The 23,896-nt window shown below is 43.5% G+C and overlaps 1 protein-coding gene across 1 annotated transcript in view; it reads right to left on the bottom strand.

Moving 5' to 3' along the window:
* Window positions 1-5,226: 5,226 nt before the first annotated feature.
* LOC125460468 (MICOS complex subunit mic25-a-like) overlaps window positions 5,227-23,896 on the bottom strand; it is a 470,470-nt gene continuing 451,800 nt past the window's right edge. Inside the window, exon 8 of the mRNA XM_048547985.2 lies at window positions 5,227-5,583. Coding sequence (XP_048403942.2) covers window positions 5,560-5,583 — 24 coding nt within the window. The 3' untranslated portion in view covers window positions 5,227-5,559. The remainder of the gene's footprint in view (window positions 5,584-23,896) is intronic.

Genomic DNA, 23,896 nt, shown 5'->3' with positions numbered 1-23,896 from the left:
TGCTGTTTTTTTAAAAAAATAGAGCTCCTGGTCTCATTGTATTTGCAGTATTCGAGCAGTAAGGGAGGAAGCCAGACATTTCGGCTCTGTGGGAGCGCATCCATAACTACCTTTGAGAAGAGGGTAGTGAGATGTTTTCTTGAAGTGCTATATTCCTTTGAGTGCAACTACATCAGCAATGCTATTAGGGAGGGAGTAGCGGGGTTTGGGCCTAAGGCTGTGCAAGGCCAGCATTTGCTGCCCATCACTAATTGCCCTTGAACTGAGCGAGTGACTTGTTCAGCCATTTCAGTGGGAAAAGCCAACCGCATTGCTGGGGATTTGGAGTCACATGTAGGTGGGTCTGAGCAAGAGTGGTGGATTTCCTTCCATGAAGGACATTAGTCAACTAGATAGGTCTTGGAGCAGCTGATGAATTTCATGGACCCATTACTGAAATCAGCTTTATATTCCAGATTTATTAATGAAATGCCATATCGCTAGAACATTTAGTCTGTGTCTTTGAAAGACTAGTCCAGAACTTAAGCATTGCTCAAAGGAGATAAGAAGTTGAAGCTTTTCAAATCATAACTAGAAGGCATGAAGCAAACAGTAATAAAAAGTACTCTATATTATACACCAGGAGTGGAGTGCTGATTGACTGGGCCATGACTGGCATAGAGATGTAGCAATAGCAGTTAACTGTCAACCTTAATTCTCAAACCAGACAAGTAGATTCCAATTACATGTTGCCATGGGGATCGAGCAAGGATTGTTTGTCTACATGACCCCATGTATTGAAAAAGATACAATGCATGTACAAATTCCACTTAGCTACATAAAACAAGGTCCTGAGTATTCACATGTGCAGCTTCTAGCACAGCAGGTGACTGGTTTCCAATTAAATTATGAGCTAAGATTGAGTGAGTTGGTTAGCTCAGTTGGCTGGATAGCTGGACTTTGATGCAGAATGATGCCAGCAGCAGGAGTTCAATTCCCACACTGGCTGAGGTTGCTGTGAAGATCCTGCCTTCCCAACCTCTCCCCTCACCTGAAGTGCTGTGTCCCTCAGGTTAAACCACCATCAGTCATCTCTCTCTAATGAGAGAGCAGCTCTATGGTCCTTTGGAACCATGCCGTCCTTACCTTTACATTGGAAACTAAAAAGTGCTTGCAGCTGCTAGGATTATCCTAGCCTTGTTCCAGTGCATTACCAACCACAGCCCTGCTCCAAAGACAAGAGTAAAGGTACAGTCCAAGAAGGAAGTAAGAACAACTAAAAATGCCTGCAGTGGAATGTACGTATCTGTTTCCAGTGAATATCCTAATGGGTAGGATGTATATCAGGAGTCTATTCTGCCCTTCAAGTCCATTCCACTGTTAAATCAGATCAAGGCTGGTACGTAATCTAATTTCATAAAAGGGCACTGCATGAAAATGGAACTCATTAGATTATGCATAACATTTTGAAAGGTTTAACAAGATGGCAGATGCTTCCTCCTGTGGACTGCAAAATGAGGGAGCACTGTTTTGGAATTAACGGTCACCCTTTTAGGGCAGAGGTGAGGAGCAAATTTTGTCTGAGAGAGTTGTTCGACTTTGGAACCGTGCTTTAGAAAGCAGTGAAGGCTGGGTTATTGAATATCTTTTCAGGCAGAGGTAGGTAAGATTCTTGTTAGGAAGGGAATCAAAATTTACCAGGGGTAGAGGAGAAATATGGACTTGAAACACAAACAGATCACTCACGCTCTGATTGAATGCACAGCAGGTCTGAGGGGCTGAATGGTCTGCTTTTGCTCATATTTCATCTGTTTGTGTATTTCTGTTAAAAAGCAAACACAACTATGGCAGGACAATGATGTTCTGACCTGTATGAATCTGTATTCATAGTAACACAACAACATCCTTGTATTTATAAAAGCTCCTTAGTCCCATTTCCTTTTGTGTCTTAAGTTAACAAAATCTATGTTGCTAATTATCGCTGCTGCTGTGGAAGAGAGCTCCAGTCTTCCATCACTGTTATTGTGTATAAGTGCTTCAAAATCTCACTCCTGGAAGGTCTGTCCCTATATGTTAAACCATGCTCCCAGTACTAGACTCTGCAACCAGAGGAAATAGTTTCTCTCTATCTACCAGAGTCGACACAGCAGAAAAAAAGATTAGAGGGACTTGTGAAAATGAGGAAGCTGAAAGTAATTCATATTAATGAAAAGTCAGTGCTCAATAAATTAACTGGATTGAAGTTTGACAAATTTCCTGGACCAGACGAGCAGTACCTAAGAGTGTGGCTACAGAGATACTGGATACATTGATAGTTATCTTTCAAACTTCTATAGATTCAAGGAAGGTGCCAGCAAACTGGAATGTAACAAATGAAACTCAATTATTTAAGAAGGGAAGTGGATAGGAAATGGAGAAGCACAAACCTGTTAGTTTAACGTCAATCGTAGGGAGAAAGTTAGAATCTTTTCTAAAAAAATGATAACTTGACACTTGGAAAGTAATGATATGATTGGTCAGAGTCAACATGGATTTATAAAAGGGAAATCATGTTTGATAAACCTGTTGGAATTCTGAGGCTATTACTTGTAACAGAGATAAATGAAAAGCAACAATCATGACGCATTTGGATTTTCAGAAGGTTTCTGATAAGGTCCCTCAGAGGACATTAGTAAACAAAATTATAGGATGTGGGATTGGAATTAATATACTGTGCTGGATTCAGAATTGGTTGATAAATTTGAAAACAGACAGTAGGAATTAACTGGTCAGTCTCAGGACGGCAGGCTAATGTCAACGGAGGATGGCAAGGATCAGATCTGCAGCCACTGCTGCTTCTCGTGCATTAAGTGATATATAAATGGGGACCAAATGTAATATTTATAAATTTGCTGATGATACAAAACTAGATGAGAATGTAAAAACCAAAAGAACTGCTGATTTTGTCAATCAGAAACAAAACGGAAATTGCTGGTAGAGCTCAGCAAGTCTGGGAGCATTGTGAGGGAAATCAGAGTTAATGTTTCAGATCGAGTGACCCTTCCTCAGAACTTGGAATGTAACTTGTGAGGAGGATGCTGGGAGGATTCATTAAACTTGGACTGGCTAAGTGAATGGGCAGACAGAACACAAAGTGAACAAATGTCAAGTCACTTTGGAAGACAAGAGGAAGAGAGAATATTTTGTGAAGAGTGAGAGTTTGGAATGTATTGATTCCCACATGAATCTGACTGTCCTTTCTTGTGTCACACAAAGCTAGCACGCAGACGCAGCAAGCATTTAGGAAGGTAAATAATCCGTTAGCCTTCACTGAAAGGGAATTTGACTATAACAGTCAAAAAGTCTTGCTTCAACAGTATAGAGCCTCGGTGAGATCACACCTGGGCCTTGCTCTCCTTCTCTAAGGAATGACATTCACCTTCCAAATGTGTAACCACTACCATCTGGAAAGACAGGGACAGCAGATACGTAGGAAACCCGGCAAGTTCCACTCCAAGCCACTCACTATCCTGACTCGTAAATATATTGCTGTTCATCCACTATCACTGGGTAAAAATCCTGGACACCCCCTCCCTAATGGCACTGTAGGTCAGCTTACAGCATATGGACTGCAGTGATTCAGGGAGGCAGCTCACCACCACCTTCTCAAGGGGCAATTAGGGACAGGCAATAAATGCTGGACCACCCCTTCGTGCCACAAGTGAATAAAAAAGTTGGCATGGAGGAATGGGAATGCTCTCTTACATGGTGTAGTAGGTCAACCCATAGCAGGTGGACTGAAGCAGTTCAAGAAGCCAACTCACCATCCCCTTCCCAGGGACAACAAGAAACAGGCAATAAATACTGGCCAGCCAGTGACGCCCATGTTCTACAAATAAATATTTTAAAAGAATATATACTTGCTATAGAAGGAGATTCGCCAGATTAATCCCTGGGATGGTGAGATTGTCTTATGAGGACAAACTGAAGAAACTGGGCCTTTATTCTCTAGACTTTTGAAAGATGCAATGTGAAATCATTAAAACATACAAAACTCTTACAGGACACAACAGGTAGATGCAGTGAGAAGTTTCTCCTGGTTGATGAATCTAGAACCAGGAGATAGTCTCAGCATAAGGCTGATATATGGAGGAATTTCTTCACTCAGGCGATGGTAAATCATTAGAAATCTCTACCCCAGAGGGCTGTGGATGCTCAATCACTAAGTATATTCAAGATCAAAATCGGCAGCTTTCTGGAATGTGTGGGAAAGTGGAGTTGAAGTAGATTATCAACCATGATCAAACTGAATTGTGGAGCAGGCACCAAGAGCTGAATGTCCTAATCCTGCACCTATGTTTCAATGTTTTTACCCTAGTTACAGAGTTTTAAGACACTTTGCAAAAGAACCAGGGAGGTGAAAATGTGTTACTCAGCTTTATAATCTGGAACACATTATGCGGAAGGATTTTGAAAGCAGATTCAGTCGTAACTTTCATAAAGATATATTCTTGCAAAGGAGAAATTTGCAAGACTATGGGGAAAACACAGGATAGTATAACTAATTAGTTTCTTCAAAGAGCCAGCAGAATCGCAATGGATCAAAATGCATCCTTCTTCACTGCACGAAACAATGATTCAAAGTAACACAATAATACGTTTGCATTTGTGAAGCGCCTCGTAAACAAGGGTTTTTAGAGAGAAAAGGGACACCAAAGAAGGGAGAGGGAGTGTGTAAAGGTAAAAGTTGGCAGAGGATCCCAGGGTCAAACACACTAGAACATCTTTATTCAACACAATGGGAGCTTGCACCCTTGGCAGCCTGCAGCCTCTCTTAGGAAGATAGCGACAAAAAGCAACAGTCCGCACACACTCCAAAACAAATCAGCCCTCACCTAACTGGCCCATCCTTTGCATTGAGGATCATTGTCAGCAGCTAATTTTGCTGAAAGTTGCACTCTCCAGTAGGAGTCAGTGGATAACGACTGGAAGCAGTACTTGCCTCTCCCAGACAGGCCCCAAAGTGTGCAAGCTGACTTGTTGCCATGTCAGTCTCAGGCCTGGCTGAGATCAGCCTTGCCCATCACATATTGAGGTTTTGGGCCTGGGAATTCATGGAGTCAGGACTTCTAAATACCGTGCATTGTTCATTTCAGAGCCCTGACATCCAAACTGCAGGTGGGGTTCCCCGTCAGTTCATTAGCACCCATTAAAGATACTTCCTGCCTGAAACTGTCAGGTGCTGGATGAAAGAAACCAGCGAGCGCATTTCCAAAACACAAATTTTATTCAACTGAACATAATAAATACAGAACCATCTAACTATTATAACATGAGATTTCAGATGCAGGTTCCATCTACGACATGATGGAACTTTCCATATGTACATACAGCAGAAGAGGAACAATTTGGGTTAAGTATGCAGAGTTTCAAAAGAACGCTGGGTCATGTTTGCAATGAGCTAATATCAAAGGGTTGATGAATTCAGTTCAAATGCATATTTGTTGATAAACACAATCGTAGACAAACCCCTTGTTGTGTTTGTGAAGAGCAGAACATTATTTCTATGGGAACAGGCACTGCACAGAGTCTTCTTGCACTTTAGCCATGATTCACCAACAGCATCTGAAAAGAAGGGAAGAAGGCATGCATTTTATTTTTGGTTGAATGACCAATGGAATATTCTCACAATTCATCTGTGCACGTAAATATGTTCATGTTGCTGAAAGCACAATAGAGGAATTTACATTTCAGGAACACTCCTGATATTCTAAATTTGCACTCACGGTAAAAAAGACCAGTTCCCACCAGCAAACCTACTTCCTTTGAACTGAAACCTGCATCTTTAAGTACTGCCATGAATTGATAGTTTTTTGTGAGACCAACAATGACCAGTTATCATAGGTTTTATCATAGAATCCCTTTAGTGTGGAAGCAGGCCATTCGGTCCATCAAGTCCAACCCTCTGAACAGCATCCCACTTCTCTCCCCTACCCTATCTCTAAATTTTCTATGGTTAACCCACCTGGCGTGCACATTCCTGGGCACCACAAGGCAATTTAGCATGGCCAATCCACATCTGCAGACTGTGGGATGAAACTGACATGGGGAAAATGTACAAACTCCACACAGACGGCCACCCAAGGGTGGAATCGAACCCAGGTCCCTGGCACTCTGAGGCAGCAGTACTAACCACTGAGCCACTGTGCCACCTGTTAGCTTTACAGATCAACCGGGTGGCCTGCCATACTCTTCTCATCCTCTCGACGCAGGCGGTAAAGCACCACATTACCAGGCTCAAACATTCAGGTTAAACTCACACACACATTTATTCACAAATAAGTTAATTACACAGAAACAGTACTGTATTGCAAGAAGCTTGCAGAAACAATACTGCATTTGCGAAGAAAATAAATTGTGACGAGTTGTGACACTTTGCTAAACTTCTCTTTATGACTTTCAAACTGCGTCTTTAACAAGTCACTTTGTGAGAAAAAGCATTCCACAGATGCTCCATTGGTTGTATCTAACAGAGAAAGCAGGTTGAAACACTTGAATAAAAATGCTCTGCTTCTGAGCAATTGTCTGGGATTACAAAAACTGGCTTCATCTAATAATGAAAGTTATTTCTCACGGTAGCAGGGAAGTGGTTTGGTAGCTTTGTTTCACTTTCAAAGGTGATAAACAATGTTGCAGTAAATGCTTTAATTAGACAGAAATATGGAAATTAGTACAGTAGGCCATTCAGCCCAATGAGCCTAGTCCATCATTCAACATGATCATGGCTGATCAACACCATACTCCTGCTCAATTCCCACGTCCCTTGACACCTTTAGCCTCCAAGAATCTCACCATTTCTTTTCTAAACATCTTCAGTGACTTTATCTGTCTCAGCTCTCTGTGATAGAAATTTCACGGAAAGTTCTCACTTCAATCCACATATCCTGAGATTATGACCCCTTGTTCTGGGCTCCTTGGCAAAGGGAAATATCATCTCTACATCCAATCTATGCAGTCCTGTCAGAGTTTTGTACGTTTTAGGAGATCTCTTCTCACTCTTCTGAACACCAATGAATCCAGGTGTAGATAACAAATCTGCCATTCTAAGAATCAGTCTGGTAAACCTTTGCTGCACCCCCTCTATGATAAATATATTTTTTCTTCAGTAAGGAGACCATACTGCACACAATATTTCAGGTGTGGTCCCACCACGGCCCTGTAAAGCTGCAGCAGGAGCTTCTTCTTCCTGCACTCAAACCCTCTTGTAATGAAGGTCAACATTTGCCTTCCAATTATTTGCTGCACCTGCATGCTTGCTTTCAATGACTTTTGTAAAAAAAATCTAGGTCCCTTTGATCATCAACATTTTCTATCTATCACCATTTAAATAATAACACCTTTATTTTCCTACCAAAGTGGATGTCTTCGTATTACACGGCATTTGACACTTATTCACCCTCTCACTCAACTTGTCTAAACTGCCCTGAAGTCTCTTCACATCCCCTTCAGCAGTTGCAGTCACATTTTTACAAGTTTTATTTTTACAACATGTGGAAATATTACACTCAATTCCCTCATTCACATCACTGACGTACACAGTGAACAGCTGGGGCCTGAGCACTGAACCCTGCTGTTCCCCACTTGTCACTGCTTCCACTCCAAAAACAGGCCCACTTATTCCTCCTATTGGTTTCCTGTCTCACCAATTCTCAGTCCATGTCAGTATATTATCGCCAATCCCACATGCTTCGATTTTGCACAATAACCTCTTAGGTGGGACTTTCAAAAACTTTCCGAGAAAACAAATGAACCACATCCAATGGTTCTACTAGTTATGTCCTCAAAAAGCTCCAATTAGTTTGTCAAACATATCTTTCTTTGATAAATCCAACTGACTCTGTGTAATACTTATTTATTAAATAGCCTATTATCACATCCTTTAAAATGAATTTAATATTTTCCCTGCTACTGTTTTCAGGCTGACGGTCCGTAATCCCAAAGTTTTTCCCTCCCTCCTTTTCTAAATAGTGGATTGACATTTGCCCCTTTCAATCTACTGAGGCAACGCCAGAATCTACACAATTTTGAAAGATGACAACCAACACACCCACTATTTCAATGGCCATCTTCTTTAATACCCTGGGATGTAGATTATCAGGGCCTGGTGATATATTAACTTTCAGTCCCTTTAATTTCTCCAGCATCTTTTGTTAAAAAAAATACTGATTTCCTTCAATATCTCCTTCCCAAAAAACCTGTGCTTCTCTAGCACTTCTGAAAAGTTTATTGTGTTATCTTCTATGAATACATAACTGAAGTAGTTGCTCAACTGCTCGCCATTTTCCTGTTCTCCATTATCAATTCAGATTGTATGGGCCTACTATATTTGTCCTCAGCAATCCTTTCATTTTTATATACTTACAGAAGCTTTTACTGTCCCCTTTTATGCTTCTTACAAATTTACCCTCATACTGTATTTTTTACCCCATATTCAACTTACTAACTTTGTGGGAGGCTAGGGAAGAGACTGCTAGGCCCCTTGCTAAGATATTTGTATCATCAATGGCCATGGGTGAGGCGCAGGAAGACTGAAGGTTAGCTATGTGGTGCCACTATTTAAGAAAGGCTGTAAGGAAAAGCTACAGGCCGGTGAACCTTTGGTCAGTGGTGGGTAAGTTGTTGGAGGGGATTCTGAGGGACTGGATTTACATGCATTTGGAAAGGTAAGAACTGATTAGGGATAGTCTGCATGGCTTTGTGCATGGGAAACTGTCTCACTAATTTGATTGAGTTTTTTGAAGAGGTGACAGAAAAGATTGATAAAGGCAGAGCAGTAGATGTTGTTTAAATGGATTTCAGCAAAGCTTTCAACAAGGTTCCAAATTGTAGACTGGTAAGTAAGTTTAGATCAAATAGGATCCAGGGGAACGAGCTGATTGGATACAAAATTGGCCTGAAGGTAGGAGACAGAAGATGTGGGGGAGGATTATTTTTCAGACCAGAGGTCTAAGGATCAGTGCTGGGTCCCCTGCTTTTTGTCATTTATATAAATGATTTGGATGTGAATATAGGAGGTATGGTTAGTAAGTCTGCAAATAACACAGTGGAGAAAGATGATCTCAGAGTACAATAGGATTTTGATCAGATGGGCCAATGGGCTGAGGAGTGTCAGATGGAATCTAATTTAAATAAATGCGAGTTGTTGATTTTGGTAAGGCAAACCAGGGCAGGACTGAAAGAGTTATTGGAAGGGCCTTGGGGAGCGTTGCCAATCACACTGACCTCGGGGTGTAGGTGCATAGTCGCTGGTAGACAGGGTGGTGATAAAGGTGTTTGGCATGCTTGCCTTCATTGGTCAGATCATTGGATATAGGAGTTGATATGTCATTTTTGGAATACTGCACACAATTCTGGTTTCCCTTCTACAGTAAGGATGTTGTTAAATTTGAGCAAAAACAAAGTTGCTGGAAAAGCTCAGCAGGTCTGGCAGCATCTATGGTCCAGACCCGAAACATTAACTCTGTTTTCTCCTTCACAGATGCTGCCAGACCTGCTGAGCTTTTCCAGCAACTTTGTTTTTGTTCTTGATTTACAGCATCCACAGTTCTTTCGTTTTTTGTTAAACTTGAGAGGCTGCAGAAAAGATTTACAAAGATATTGTGGGACTAGAGGGTTTGAGCTGTAAGAACAGGCTGAATAGCCTGGGGCTTTTTTCCCTGGACTGTTGGGGACTGAAGGGTGACTTTATAGGGATTTATATAATCATGGGGGCCATGATTTGGCTGAAAAGCCAAGGGCCTTTTTCACAGGGTAGGGGAGTCCGAAACTAGAGGGCATTGGTTTAAGGTGAGAGGGGAAAGATTTAAAAAGGACCCGAGGGGAAACTTTTACACCCAGAGGGTGGTGCGTGTATGCAACTAGCTGCCAGAGGAAGTGGTGGAGATGGATGAAGTTATGACATTTGTGTATGAATAGGAAGGGTTTAGAAGGATGGTGGCCAAATGCTGTCAAATGGGAGGAGGTCTGACTTGGATGTCTGGTCAGTATGGATGAGTTAGACCGAAGGGTCTGCTTGTGTGCTGTATGTGGAGGTGCCAGTGTTGGACTGGGGTGGACAAAGACAGAAGTCACATGACACCAGGTTCAAGTCCAACAGGTTGTCCAAAAGAGATAACAAGGTGTGGAGATGGATGAACACAGCAGGCCAAGCAGCATCTTAGGAGCAGGAAGGCTCATGTTTCGGGACTAGACCCTTCATCAGAAAGCTTCTGTTTACCAATAAACCTGTTGGACTAGAACCTGGTGTTATGTGATTTCTGTTCATGCTCTATGACTCTAGTTGTCCTTTGCTGAATTATAAACTGCTCCCAGTTTTCAGGTTTGTTACTTTTCTCTACAAACTTTATGTGACTCAATCCTTAATTTCTTATGTTAAGCATGCATGGTCACTTTTCGTGTTATGTTCTTTCACTGTCATGTCCTTTAATGAAGTTACCCAGTCTATGGCAGCCAATTCATGCTTTCATAATCTTTTCTGTTTAGATTTAGGATCGTAGTTTTGCATTAGGCTACTTTACTTTCCATCCCAGTGATGAATTCTATCGTGTTATGTTCACTTTTCTCTTAGAATTATGAATTAATCCCTTCTCATTGCAAAAATAAAATCCATGATAGCATGCCTCAAGTTGGTTACTCCATGTCCTGGTTTTAAAAAAATACCATCTTAGTCAAGGAATTCATCTGTCTCAGTTTATTATCATTAATGTGGTCTTAAAATCACAAGGGATTATTGTAATTCCTTTGTTGTGTCCAACTCTAATCTTCTACCTACCCCAACCATTACTGTTTGGAGGCTTACAGATAACTGGCACTAATATTTATGTCCAATGTCGTTTCTTAACTACAGTCAGATTAATTCCACATCTAAATTTCCGACACTAAATCTGTTCTCACTCTTGCACTAATTTCATTTTTCACTAGCAGCCCATCCTCCTTTTCAGTTTTGCCTGTCTTTGTGAAAGAATAAATACCATTGGATGTTCCATCCCAGCCTTGATCACTCTGCAGCCATATTTCTGTAATTCCAATCATATCATACCTTCTTTGCACTATTAATTCTACTAACTTAGTGCATATGCTCCATGCATTCTGATATAGTACCTTCAGATTTATATTTCTGACATTTTTGCATAATGTTTTGTGTTCCATCCCCATTGGCTGCCTCCTGTTGTTTGCTCTGCCTTCTGCTTTCACTTTCTATCTTACATTTCCGTCTTTGCTTTCCTCATTCTTGTCTCCCTGTTCATATTTCCATTCCTCACTCCTCTATTTTAAATCCTCCCTTCACAGTGAATGCCCCTGCGAGTATATTGGTCTCAGTCCCGCTGGGCTGCAATGTCCTGGTTTGTATGGGTCCCATCTTCCCCAGAACAAGCCCCAATGTCTCAAGAATCAAAATGCCTTTTTCCCCATACAACCCCTCCTGTCATGCATTCATTCAGTCTATTTACCTAATCTAAGGTCTCACCAGCATGTGGCACTGGGAGTAAACCTGAGATTACTGCCTTTTGAGGTCCTCCTTTCTAAGTTATTACCATATTACTATCTCACTCACGTACCCTGTGTTCTTGGTGACAACATAAGCTATGAGCTCCTCCTTTTCTCCCTCTCCCTTCAGAATGTCCTGCAGCTGGTCAGTGACATCCTTGACCTGGTATCAACAGGCAACATATCATCTTGGGCCATATCTGAGGCCACAGAAACTTCCATCATAGAATCTCTGATCATGATTGGTTTCACGCTTTTTTTTCTCCTGAACCCCTGTGCAGTGGAGCATCTCCTGGTGCAGGGGATTTGGTCATCATTACATTCCATTCACCCACGAGAAAATTCAAGATAGAAAATCTGTTTGAGATTCTTACTTCCTATTCTTACTTACTAAGGTTATCACCTGGCTTGTCCTGGCTGCCAGCCCCATTTAATGAGCCTATGTTTTCCCTGCAATATCACTCTTGAATATCAGTGAGAGTGACCACCACACAGTCCTTGTGGAGACAAAGTCCCGCCTTCACATTGAAAATAATCTCCACCATGTTGTGCGGCACTATGAATGGGACTAGATTTTGAACAGATCTAACAACTGAAGTCTGGGTATCCATGAGGTGCTGTGGGTCGTGAACAGCATTAGAATTGTACTCCAGCACAATCTGCAACCTCATGGCCTGACACATCCACCACTCAACCACTAACATCAAACCAGGAGATAATGCTGGTTCAATGGAGAGTGCAGGAGGGCATGACAGGAGCAACACCAGGCATACTTGAAGATGTGGTATCAACCTGGGGAAGCCACCAAACAGGACTACTTGTATGCCAAACAGCAAAAGCAACAGGTGACAGAGGGAAGTGATCCCACAACCAATGGATCACATCTAAGCTCTGCAGTCCTGTCACATCCAGTCATGAATGGTGGTGGTTGATTAAACAACTCACTGCAGGAGGAAGCTCCACAAATATCCCCATCCTCAACGATGGGAGAGTCCAGCACATCAGTGCAAAAGCCAAGGCTGGAGCTTTCGCAGCAATCTTCAGCCAGAAGTGCCAATCCAAGATAATCCACCTCGGCCTCCTTCAGTGGTCCCCAGCATCACAGATACCAGCCTTCAGCCAATTCAATTCATTCTATGTGATATCAAGAAATGGTTGGAATCACTGGAAAGTGCAAAGGCGATGGGCCCCGACAACAATCTAGCAATAGTACTGAAGACTTGTGCTCCAAAACATGCTGCTCCCCTGGCCGAGCTGTTCCAGTGCAGTTACAACGCTGGTATCTACCCAACAATGTGGAAAATTGCCCAAGTATGTTCTGTACGTAAAAAGCAGGACAAATCCAACTTAGCCAATTACTGCCCCATCAGTCTACTCTCAACCATCAGTGAAGTGATGGAAGGTGTCAGTAACAGTGCTATCAAGCAGCACCTGCTCAGCAATAACCTGCTCAGTGACGCCCAGTTTGGGTCCCATCAGGCCCACGCAGTTCCTGACCTCATTACAGCCTTGGTTCAAACCTGGACATAAGAGCTGAATTCCAGAGGCGAGATGAGAGTGACAGCCCTGGGGAGGCAGAGTCTGGTGGTTACAGTCACAGATGACATGGTCATGGTTGCTGCAAATCAGACATCTCAACTGCAGGACCTCTCTGCAGGAGTTCCTCAGAATAGTGTCCTAGGCCCAACCATCTTTAGCTCTTTCGTCAATGACCTTCTATCAATCCTAAGGTCAGAAGTGGGGACGTTCGCTGACGATTGTATAATGCTCACACAATTCGTGACTCCTCTGATACCGAAACGGTCCATGTTCAAATGCAACAAAATCTGGAAAATTTCTCGGCTTGGGCTGACAAGTAGCAAGTTACATTCATGCCACACAAATGCCAGGCTATGACCATCAGCAATAGGTGATAATATAGCCACCACCCCTTGACATTCAATGGTGTTACCATCACTGAATCCCACACTACCAACATCCTGGGGGTTGTCATTGACTAGAACCTCAACTGGACTCACCACATTAACACAGCGAATATAACAGCAGGTCAGAGGCTAGGAATACTGCTGTGAGTAACTCATCTTCTGACTCCCCAAATCCTGTCCACCATCTATAAGGCACACGTCAGGAATGTGAGTGTAGCCTCAACAACACTCAAGAAGCTTGACACCATCCAGGACAAAGCAGCCTGCTTGATTGGTACCACATCCATAAACATCTGCTCTCTCTAGTACTGACGCTCAGTTAGCAGCTGTGTGTACTATCTCCCAGATGCACTGCAGAAATCCATCAAAGATCCTCAGATAGCACCTTCCAAACCCATGACCACCTGTAAGTTCCCGTCCAAGCCACTCACCAACCTCACTTAGAAATATATCACCGCTCCTGCGCTGTCATTGGGGAAAAATACTGGAATTCCCTCCACAATGGCATTTTGAGTCAATCCACAGCAGGTGGACTGCAGTGGTTCAAGAAGGCAGCTCATCACCACCTTCTCAAGGGCAACTAGGAACGGGCAATAAATGCTGGGCCAGCCAGCAATGTCCATATCCCACAAATGAATAAGTTTTTTCAAAAGATTACTCCTTTTGGAGTCGGGGACCTTTTGTTGCCATCACTATGCCATAACTCCAGAGAATCTTGGGGAGCAATTCAAGAAGATATTGGATCAGAGATAATGGGAACTGCAGATGCTGGAGATTTTGAGATAACAAAGTGTGGAGCTGGATGAACACAGCAGGCCAAGCAGCATCTTAGGAGCAGAAAAGCTGACGTTTTGGGCCTGGTCCCTTCATCCCAAAATGTCAGCCTTTTTTGGTCCTAAGATGCTGCTTGGCCTGCTGTGTTCATCCAGCTCTACACCTTGTTATCTCAAGAAGATATTGCCTCATCCTACCGTTACCCAGTATTACATGAGACAAGCACTTTGAGATAGGAATAGGTTATGTTGATACAGTGAGTTAAAGAAAGGTGGAAAAAGGCTGGTTTGGAACATAAAGCCTGCAAAGACCAGTTGGGCCAAATAGCCTGTTTCTGGGCTGTAAATTGCACATAACAACTGAGAGCATTAAGCTTGGCTGAAGTGTAAATTGTCCTTAGCTACAAGGGCTGTGGCCAATTGTAGCTGCTGTCTGCTGACAAGTAACTGACTCTGCAGGGACGCCCTGGTCTGTAGGGCCTAGGCCCACAATGCATTAACAACTGAGACAATGGTCTTAACCCACTCCCAAAGATCTTAACTTTGCATTCCTTGTCTGTAGTCAAGTGGGAAGAGTGCTGATAAAATTTGCAGTATTGAATAACCCAAATTCAACTCTATCACTCCTGTGGCAATTCCTTGGTCCAGTGGAGTTCAAAAGGTAAGGTATAAAAAGAAAGGTCAATATGATGGAAAGAGATATCTAAAGATGTCTGTATCACTTAGAGACCAGAGGATGTTAAGAGGAGCTAGCAGGAGATGAATCCCCACTGAATTACACAAAGAGTGTTGGATTGTAATTGTTGCAACTTTCTTTTAAACAAATTTATAGCAGAGAGGCAAGCCATTTTGTCCAAAAGTGCCGTGCTTCACATGAACGGACCCACTCACCCGTACCCATACTTTGTCTAATCATGTCAATATATCCTCTAAACCTTCACCCACTTCACATGATTATCCAGCTTTCCTTCAAATACATATTCTCATTACACACTGGGTAAAGTGTCTCTTTCAAATTTATTTGTGGTTAGTTTGTAGTTATGGCTCTCTAGTTTTGGATTTCTCTGACAGTGAAAACATCTACCAAATCAGACCTGCGTTAATTTAAAACACGCTATCAGCTCACCCTTTATGCTTCTCCAATCAAGAGGAGAAAGAACACAGCCTGAGAGAAAAGAATAAAAGCCTAACACAGTTTAAGCTCACCACCTTACTGACAAGAAAAACCTCCATAATGCTCAGAGCAGTGTTCCAGTGTGGTTTCTGAAGAATGCATAAATCTGTCCTGTGATGTGAATAGGAATCAGATTGGAACACAGCACTTTCCTTAATTAGTATTCTGTAAATACTCCTTGTAACTGCATGTGTGTGCGGATGTAATGCAACACAAAGGCAAGAAGATTGCTTGCAATTTCCCCCTTGAGTATCCATAGGCAGTGAATGGAGTAAATGAACTAGCAATGACAGTGCTTCACTGTTGTAAACCCATCTCCTTCACAGCTTATAATTAGAGGATCGCTCGCCAGCTACTGCAACCTATTACAGTTCCTGAATTCTTGGTGGTCTTCTGCTTAAGGGTACCTGTAATTAACTTACTGGTGGGTTGTACAGGATGCACAGCAGAAGACAGCATGACACAATTCTCTAAATCCCCTTGATCAAAGAGCAACAACTGCAGAAAAGTATTGTGATTGTCCCTTTTTTAATTAACAGAAGCAAACCCTAGATTCTCCTGTTTGGATGGACGATAGAGCAGTTTATAATGTAGCTTATGTAAGGGCAGTGGGGGACAATTATGACTGGGAGGTGATCAGTTTGCTGATGCCAGGATTTTAGAATTAGCTTTATTGTCACAAACAGTCATATGACTACACTGAAACATTTACTAGTAGCCACTTACGGCTCCATCTTAGGTCCCAAGATACTTATGTACAGATTCTTACGTACAATTTCTAAGGGAAAACAATTAGAAAAATAAAGAAATATAAAGACCAGCAATAAATTAGAAAAAATAGAGAAATAAGAGATCAGAATAACAGTCCTTCTGACCCAGACCACGTTGGGTCTCACCTCATGTCCACGCTGAGGCCAGGAGTTCAAACCCACGCTAAGGCCAGGAGTTCGAGTCAAAGCTGAGGCCAGGAGTTCAAGCCCACGCTGAGGCCGGGAGTTCGAGACCAAGCTGAGGCCAGGAGTTTGAGACCACGCTGATGCCGGGAGTTTGAGAGCACACTGAAGCCGTGAGTTTGAGAGCACACTAAAGCCAGGAGTTCGGGTCCATGCTGAGGCCGGGAGTTTGAGAGCTCAGTGAAGCCGGGAGTTCGGGTCCATGCTGAAGCCGGGAGTTTGAGAGCACAATGAAGCTGGGAGTTCGAGACCACGCGGAAGCCGCGAGTTTGAGAGCACAATGAGGCCAGGAGTTCGGGCCCATGCCGAGGCCGGGAATTCGAGAGCACACTGAAGCTGGGAGTTCGGGTCCATGCTGAGGATGGGTGTTTGAGAGCACAATGAGGCCGTGAGTTTGAGAGCACACTGAAGGCGGAAGTTTGGGTCCATGCTGAGTCTGGGGAGTTTGAGAGCACAATGAAGCCGGGAGTTTGAGAGCACGCTGAAGCTGGGAGTTCGAGAGCACGCTGAGATTGGGAGTTTGAGAGCGCAATGAAGCTGGGAGTTTGAGAGCACAATGAGGCCAGAGTTCGAGAGCACAGTGAGGCCGGGAGTTCAAGAGCACAATGAGGTCGGGAGTTTGAGAGCACACTGAGACCGGGAGTTCAAGAGCACAATGAGGCTGGGGGTTTGAGTCCAAGCTGAGGCCGGGAGTTTGAGAGCACACTGAGGGCGGGAGTTCGAAAGCACAATGAGGCTGTGAGTTTGAGTCCAAGCTGAGGCTGGGAGTTTGACAGTACACTGAAGGCGGGAGTTGAAGAGCACTATGAGACTGTGAGTTTGAGTCCAAGCTGAGGCCGGGAGTTTGAGAGCACACGGAGGGTGTGAGTTCAAGGGCACAATGAGGCTGCGAGTTTGAGTCCAAGCTGAGGCCGGGAGTTTGAGAGCACACTGACGACGGGAGCTCGAAGTCATGCTGAAGCCAGGAGTTTGGGTCCGTGCTGAGGCTGGGAGTTCGAGAGCCCATCGAGGTTGGGAGTCTGTGCCGGTTTTCACTTCGGACATCACCGATGGCGCCCGAGGACAGGAAGTAAAAGAAACGTAATAAGAGTGTGAAAAAAAGGAAATAGATAGAACGGATGAATTCTGGCTCGGGAATCCTATTCCGCTGCCATCTTTGATATAATAAAGTGTCAGACATAGCAGGAGCTGGTCAGAAAAACTGAGATTGTTTATAACTGCTCATCAGCCATGGCTGAATAAGTATCATCTCACCTCTGGTCAGAAATTTATGGTTTAAGTTTCCATTCAGAGAATGTAACCTAGACTGAATACTTGCAGTAACTATTTTATATTTATAGCCCTAAATTTAACCCTTTCACCAGTGGAAACACCTTCTCTATCAAATCTTTTCATAACTTTTAAAATATCTGTCAGGTCAGTCCTTAGCCTTATTGATTCAAGAGCAAAGCATCCCACCATAATCAATATTTCCTAATGTTTACACATTTTCAGTTCAGGTATCATTCTTGTAATTTCTGACAATGTCTATATATCCCTCTCTCAACAGGGAGGCCAGAACTGTGCACAGGACTCCAAATGTGACTGAAACAATTTTCGATACAAGTTTCCTGTTTGAGTAAAATGGTGAGATCAATAGCAGTAGCAACAGATAATGCAGGTGCTGTGGGACCTTGCTTCCATGAGGTATCTCATGTAAGAGCTTCCTGTGGAGGTACTCCTTCCGTCGAATTGCTCTGTGGCAGCAAATATTCTCAATAAGAACTGAGATGATGAGGAATTTCTTCTCTCAGAGGGCTGTGAGTTCTTGGAACCCCTTGCCACAGAGGGCTGTGGGGGAACAGTCTTTCTGTATATTTGAGGCCGAGATAGATAGATCCTTGATCAGTCGGGGAATCCAGTGTTATGGGAAAAGGGCAAGAAAGTGAGCGTATGAAATGTCAGATCAGCCATGATCATAAGAGTCAGAGTCGCACAGCATGAAATAGACCCTTCAGTCCAACCAGTCCATGCTGACCATTTTGGTCATAGGCTCCACATAAAGGGGAAACAAGTTCTCTGCAATGACCATGTCAAACCGTCTAAGAATATCATATATTTCAGTAAAGTTTCCTCTCATTCTTCTAAACTCTAGTGAGTACAAGCACAACTTACTCAACGTCTTCTCATAAGAAGATCTCTCTATGCCCAGGATCAGCATAGTGAGCATTCTCTGGACTGTCACCTATGCCAATATATTATTCCTGAAATATGGCACTATTCCAATCAAATCCCTACAGTGTGGAAGCAGGCCGTTCGACCCATTGAGTCCACACCAATCCTCTGAAGAGCATCCCACCCAGAAACACACCCTGACCTGCATTTCCCATGACTAATTCACATAGCCTACATATCCCTGGAAACTACGGACATGCCTAATGCATGCCTAATCCATCAAACCTGCACTTCTTTGGACTGTAGGAGTAAACCGGAGCAACCAGACGAAACCTGTGCAGACACGGGGAGAATGTGCAAACTCCACACAGACAGTCACCCGAAGGTGGAATTGATTGCAGGTCCCTAGCGTTATGAGGCAGCAGCACTGATCACTGAGCCATCGTGCCTCCCCGTCTTCCTTTTCCCCAATTATCAACCCATGTCACAAAGTTATCTCCTATTTGGTGCCCTTGTACCTTTGTTGATAACATCACAACTGTATGAAATTCCTCCTCAGATGCATGTAGCCATCAGCTGTAGACACTTGCTTGTTGCATGTTCGTGGTTTCCAAAAATTCAACTGGATTAGTTGGGCATGATCTACTCTTCAGAAATCATGCTGATTCTCTTTGCTCAGCTGATACCTGTCCAAGATCCCAGTCACCCTAAAATATTGTGGCGCCTTCTCTTTAATAGATGTTACACTGACAAGCCTGTGGTTCCTTGTTCCCACCCTCCCTCCCTCCTTTTCTCAATAAATGACCTTTGGTCTTTCCAATCTAAAGGCATAAGTCCTGAATTCAGATAGCTTTAGAAAATTCTGCACTTTCTTCAACTGTTTCTTCAAATTCCCTACTTCAAACAAAATCTGAAAATTCAGGAGAAGTACAGCAGGTCTGGCAGCATCTGTGGAGAAACAGGTAGCTTGCCGAGTCCCATCATACTGTTTTTTGGAACTGGTCCTCTATTTCCTTTTTGGGCAGCATAGTGGCTCAGTGGTTAGCCTGCTGCTTCAGAGCGCCAGGGACCCACGCTCGATTCCAGCCTCAGGCGACTATCTATGTGGGGTTTGCACATTCTCCCTGTGCCTGCATGGGTTTCCTCCAGGTACTCCGGTTTCCTCCCACAGTCCAAAGGTGTGTAGGGTAGGTGGACTGGCGGTGCTAAATTGCCCATAGTGCTCTAGGGATGTTTAGGTCAGATGGGTTAGACATGGGGCAGGGGTAGGGGAATGGATCTGGGTGGGATGCTTTTCAGAGGGATGGTGTGGACTTGTTGGGCCGAACGGCCTATTTCCATAATGTGGGAATTCTGTGGAGTCCCTTCATTTTTGCAACTCATATTTGTTTTTACTTGTGATACTCATTCAGTTCTTCTCTATACTTACTTTCCGGCACAAAAATTAGTCAATACTCACTTAACAACTTGGCGACTTGTATATTATAGTCAATCCTGTATTCGACTATAAGTGGCTGTGTCCCCTTCACTTCTCTCTCAACATATGTATACATAGAAAACCTTTGTTATTTAGGGGCAGCATGCTGCCTCAAAGTGCCAGGGACCCGGGTTCAATTTCACCTTCAGTGTCTGTGTGGAGTTTGTACATTGTCCCTGTGTCTACATGGCTTTCCTCTGGGTGCCTCAGTTTCCTCCCACAGTTCAAAGGTGTGCACATTAGGTGGATGGGTTATGCTAACTTGCCTAAAGTGTCTAGGGAGGTGCAAGCTAGGTGGGTTGGCCATGAGAAATGTAAGGTTTCAGGAACAGGGTAGGGGGGTGGGTCTGGGTGGGAAGCTCTTTAGAGGCTCAGTGGGGACTTGATGAGCCAGATGGCCTGTTTCCACACTGTAGGGGTTTTATGACTTGATATCCCATGTATGATTTTTAAAACATTCTTGTGGTTTTCCTTGGTCAGCCTGCGTTATGTGCTCAAACTACTGGAGTAATGTTCAAACCCATGATTTTCTAATTTAAAAGTGAGAGTGCTATCACTGAGCCAAGAGTGACGCCAGCAGAATTGTCAAACAAAACTTAACCCTGAGCCATGTAAGGAGACAATAGGCCAGGTAGCCAAATGTTTAGTCAAAGTGGCTTAAAGAAGAGACAGAAATGAAGAGCTATAAGAAGGAAGTATCAGAGCTTGAGCAGGAGATGGTGGCATAGTGGTTTGATTTGATTTATTGTAGTCATATGTATCTAGGTACAGTGAAAAGTTTTGTTTTGTGAGCAGTACAGGCGGATCATAGCAAACAAGAACACAGAGATCAAAGGGTACTTAGACAGAGCGAGGTACACAGGCTACACTGCACAACAGGTATGCAAAGCAAGATCAACATTAGGAAGATCTACATTATTTGAAATTAGAGAGGTCCATTCATCAGTCTAATAACGGCAGGGAAGAAGCTGTTCTTGAACCTGTTGGTGCATGTGTTCAAGCTTTGCATCTTCTGCCTGACAGAATTTCCCTCACCAGTTGCTGGAAACTGAGACTATAAGCAGTAAGGAAGAACTTGGAGTTATTGGACCATTTGCCTGTGCCTCCTGTGAAGAGGTGAAATCGATTTGGAGAAAGGATTAAAAAACAGCGAGTCCTGGCAAGCAAAAGGATCATCTCAGCAAACCATGTGGACTGGAGTCAATGAACTGTGTTTCCAGTTTTCCCTGTCCTCTGCAACTGGGGGGTGGTCCCAGAGAACTGGAAAACGGTTAACGTAACCTACCTGTTTAAGACGGGAGAGAGGCAGCAGACAAGAAACTATAGGCTATTTAGCCCGACCTCAGCTGTCAGCAATGGTTACCATGAAACTATCTGGTTATCATAAAAATCCATTTGGTACGCATATGCCCTTCAGGGATAGAAATCTGTCATTCTTATCTGGTATGGTCTGCATGTGACCCCCACAGCAATGTGGATGACTCTCAACTGCGTTTTGAAATAGACTAGTAAGCAACTCGGTTGAAGGGTAATTAAGAATGTGGAACAAATTCTGGTATTGCCAGTGTCGCTCATGCCAGTCGAAGGCACTAAAGCAATGGAGAAATTAGAGATGCCAGGCTCTGCTACTGAGCATTAAATGCTGTTCTGCAGTGGATAAATAATCAAGCCAGACATACTGTTGTGAAATATTTATTTTCAGAGAGCAATGAAATTAACAATCATTCCCTCAGAACTAGAAAAATTGCTGATCCTAATCAGAGCACACTGCAACATCCTGAGGGTCATCCAGCACCCTCCTGTTCAACACTGCTTATACATGTGCTCCAGGCCACTGTAATTTCTTCCTCACTCATGCCAAAATCCTGAGGCAACTGCTGCCTGATGCTGCCCCCACCACTCCCCCAATCTTTCAATATCCAAAGACTAATGATACATAGCATTATTGTGTATCTCTCTCTGCAATTATTGATCAAATTTTCTTTTAGAAAATTGAACTTCCAAGCCCATGTCCCCTGACTTCCCCAATCTTGCTACGTAGAAATGGAGTAAGAGTTCCTGATGAAATTGACAAGACACACCATTAAAAACTGGCTGCCATGATCCATCTGTACATGTGAAGTTGCAGCCAGCATTTAAGAGTTGGTGGGAACCCTTGCTCTGAGTAAACAGCCACAGGGCTTTTGCAGAACAGAAATCACAGACGCAAATAATGCATTAGTACAGAGATAGTAGGAACTGCCAATGCTGGAGAATCTGAGATAACATGATGTGAAACTGGATGGACACAGCAGGCCAAGAGGAAGAAGAGTCCCGACCCGAAACGTCAATCTTTCCTGCTCCTCCGATGCTGCTTGGCCTGCTGTGTTCATCCAGCTCCACACCGTGTTATCTCTTATCAATGATGCATTAGTGTCTGTATTTGCAAGCAGAGAGGTTATTCAGGTCGAAGGTGGCGTGGCTGTTATTCCGTATAATTCCAGGAATGGGGTGGCTCAGTGGTTAGCAGGGCTGCCTTACAGAACCAGGCACTTGGGTTTAATTCCACCCTCAGATGACTGTCCGAGTGGAGTTCGCACATTCTCCCCGTGTCTGTGTGGGTTTCCTCCGGGTGCTCTGGTTTCCTCCCACAGTCCAAAGGTGTGCAGGGTAGGTGGATTAGCCGTGCTAAATTGCCCCGTAGTGTCCAGGAGTGAGTAGGCTAGGTGGGTTAGCCATGGGAAATGCAGGAGGTGGTGGGGGCTATGGGTGGGATGCTCTCTTGGAGGATTGCTGCGGACTCGATGGGCTGAATGGTATGCTTCCATGCTGTAGGGATTCTAAGACTCTATAAAGTCATTCATAATGACTAGTTTCATTAGTATAGTAGAAGATATGTACACCAAGCCCAGGATACAGTGATTTGTTTGATAAATGGCACATTGCTGTTGGGTATGTGCTCAGAAGCAAAACTGCAATTTTACAGTGTAATGCTCCAACTAGTGATGGTACTGACCACAAACACAGCCATGTAGAATACATTTCCTTGGATAAGCAGATGGATGATGATGGGATAGTGTAGTGGGATGGACTTAGATTAGTTCACAGGTCGGCGCAACATTGAGGGCCAAAGGGCCTGTTCTGTGCTGTATTGTTCTATGTTCTATACTGTGCTACATTCCATGTCAACATAAGTTACATGTATTTCTCCTCCATGTTAGAACAAATATAAGTAAACACTGAAAATCAGAACAGGAGTAAGCCTTCAAACCTGCTCCACCATTCAATATGATCATGGCTGATCATCCACCTCAGTGGCCTATCCCCACTTTCACCCAATTTCCTATGATCACTTTAGTTCTCAGAACTAGTTCCAGCTCCTTGAAAATATTTAATACTTTGGCCCCAGGTGCTTTCTGTGGCAGAGAATTTGATGGGCTCATCATTCTCCAGGTGAAGAAAGTTCTCTGCATCTTAGTTCTAAAGGGCCTACTTTTAGACTGTGATCCCTGGTTCTGGGCTCCCCAGTCATCAGGAATATCCTTCCTGTGTTTGCCTGTCTAGTTCTACTGGAATTTTACAGGTTTCTGTGAGGTTTATGACATACTCTCTGTTCCCTTGGTGCAGGTTAGGTAATCAGGCAGGACAGACGCAGGTGGAGATGCTATGGCCTTCCCACCTCCACAGCGGTTAAATCTGTGGCAAGTAGATCTGCCGACAACTCTTTAACCCTGCTGCCAATTAATGGGCAATTAATGCTTCAGTCTCTGGGGTTAGTACTCTGGGAAAGATCCATCATTGCACAGTTAAGTGCCTGAGTGACACTTACCTTCCTTAAAAGAGGTGGCACAGATTTCTTGTTAACTGTCCAGTTGGTTGCTGAGACCTCTGTGCCAATTAAAGACTGCCCTATTGTCTGTCAGAAATGCCTTTAGAATCAGCGAATCATAGAATGT

The sequence above is a fragment of the Stegostoma tigrinum genome, chromosome 11 (assembly GCF_030684315.1).
Source record: "Stegostoma tigrinum isolate sSteTig4 chromosome 11, sSteTig4.hap1, whole genome shotgun sequence".
Classification (NCBI taxonomy): domain Eukaryota; kingdom Metazoa; phylum Chordata; class Chondrichthyes; order Orectolobiformes; family Stegostomatidae; genus Stegostoma; species Stegostoma tigrinum.
This window is presented reverse-complemented; position numbering and strand designations above follow the sequence as displayed.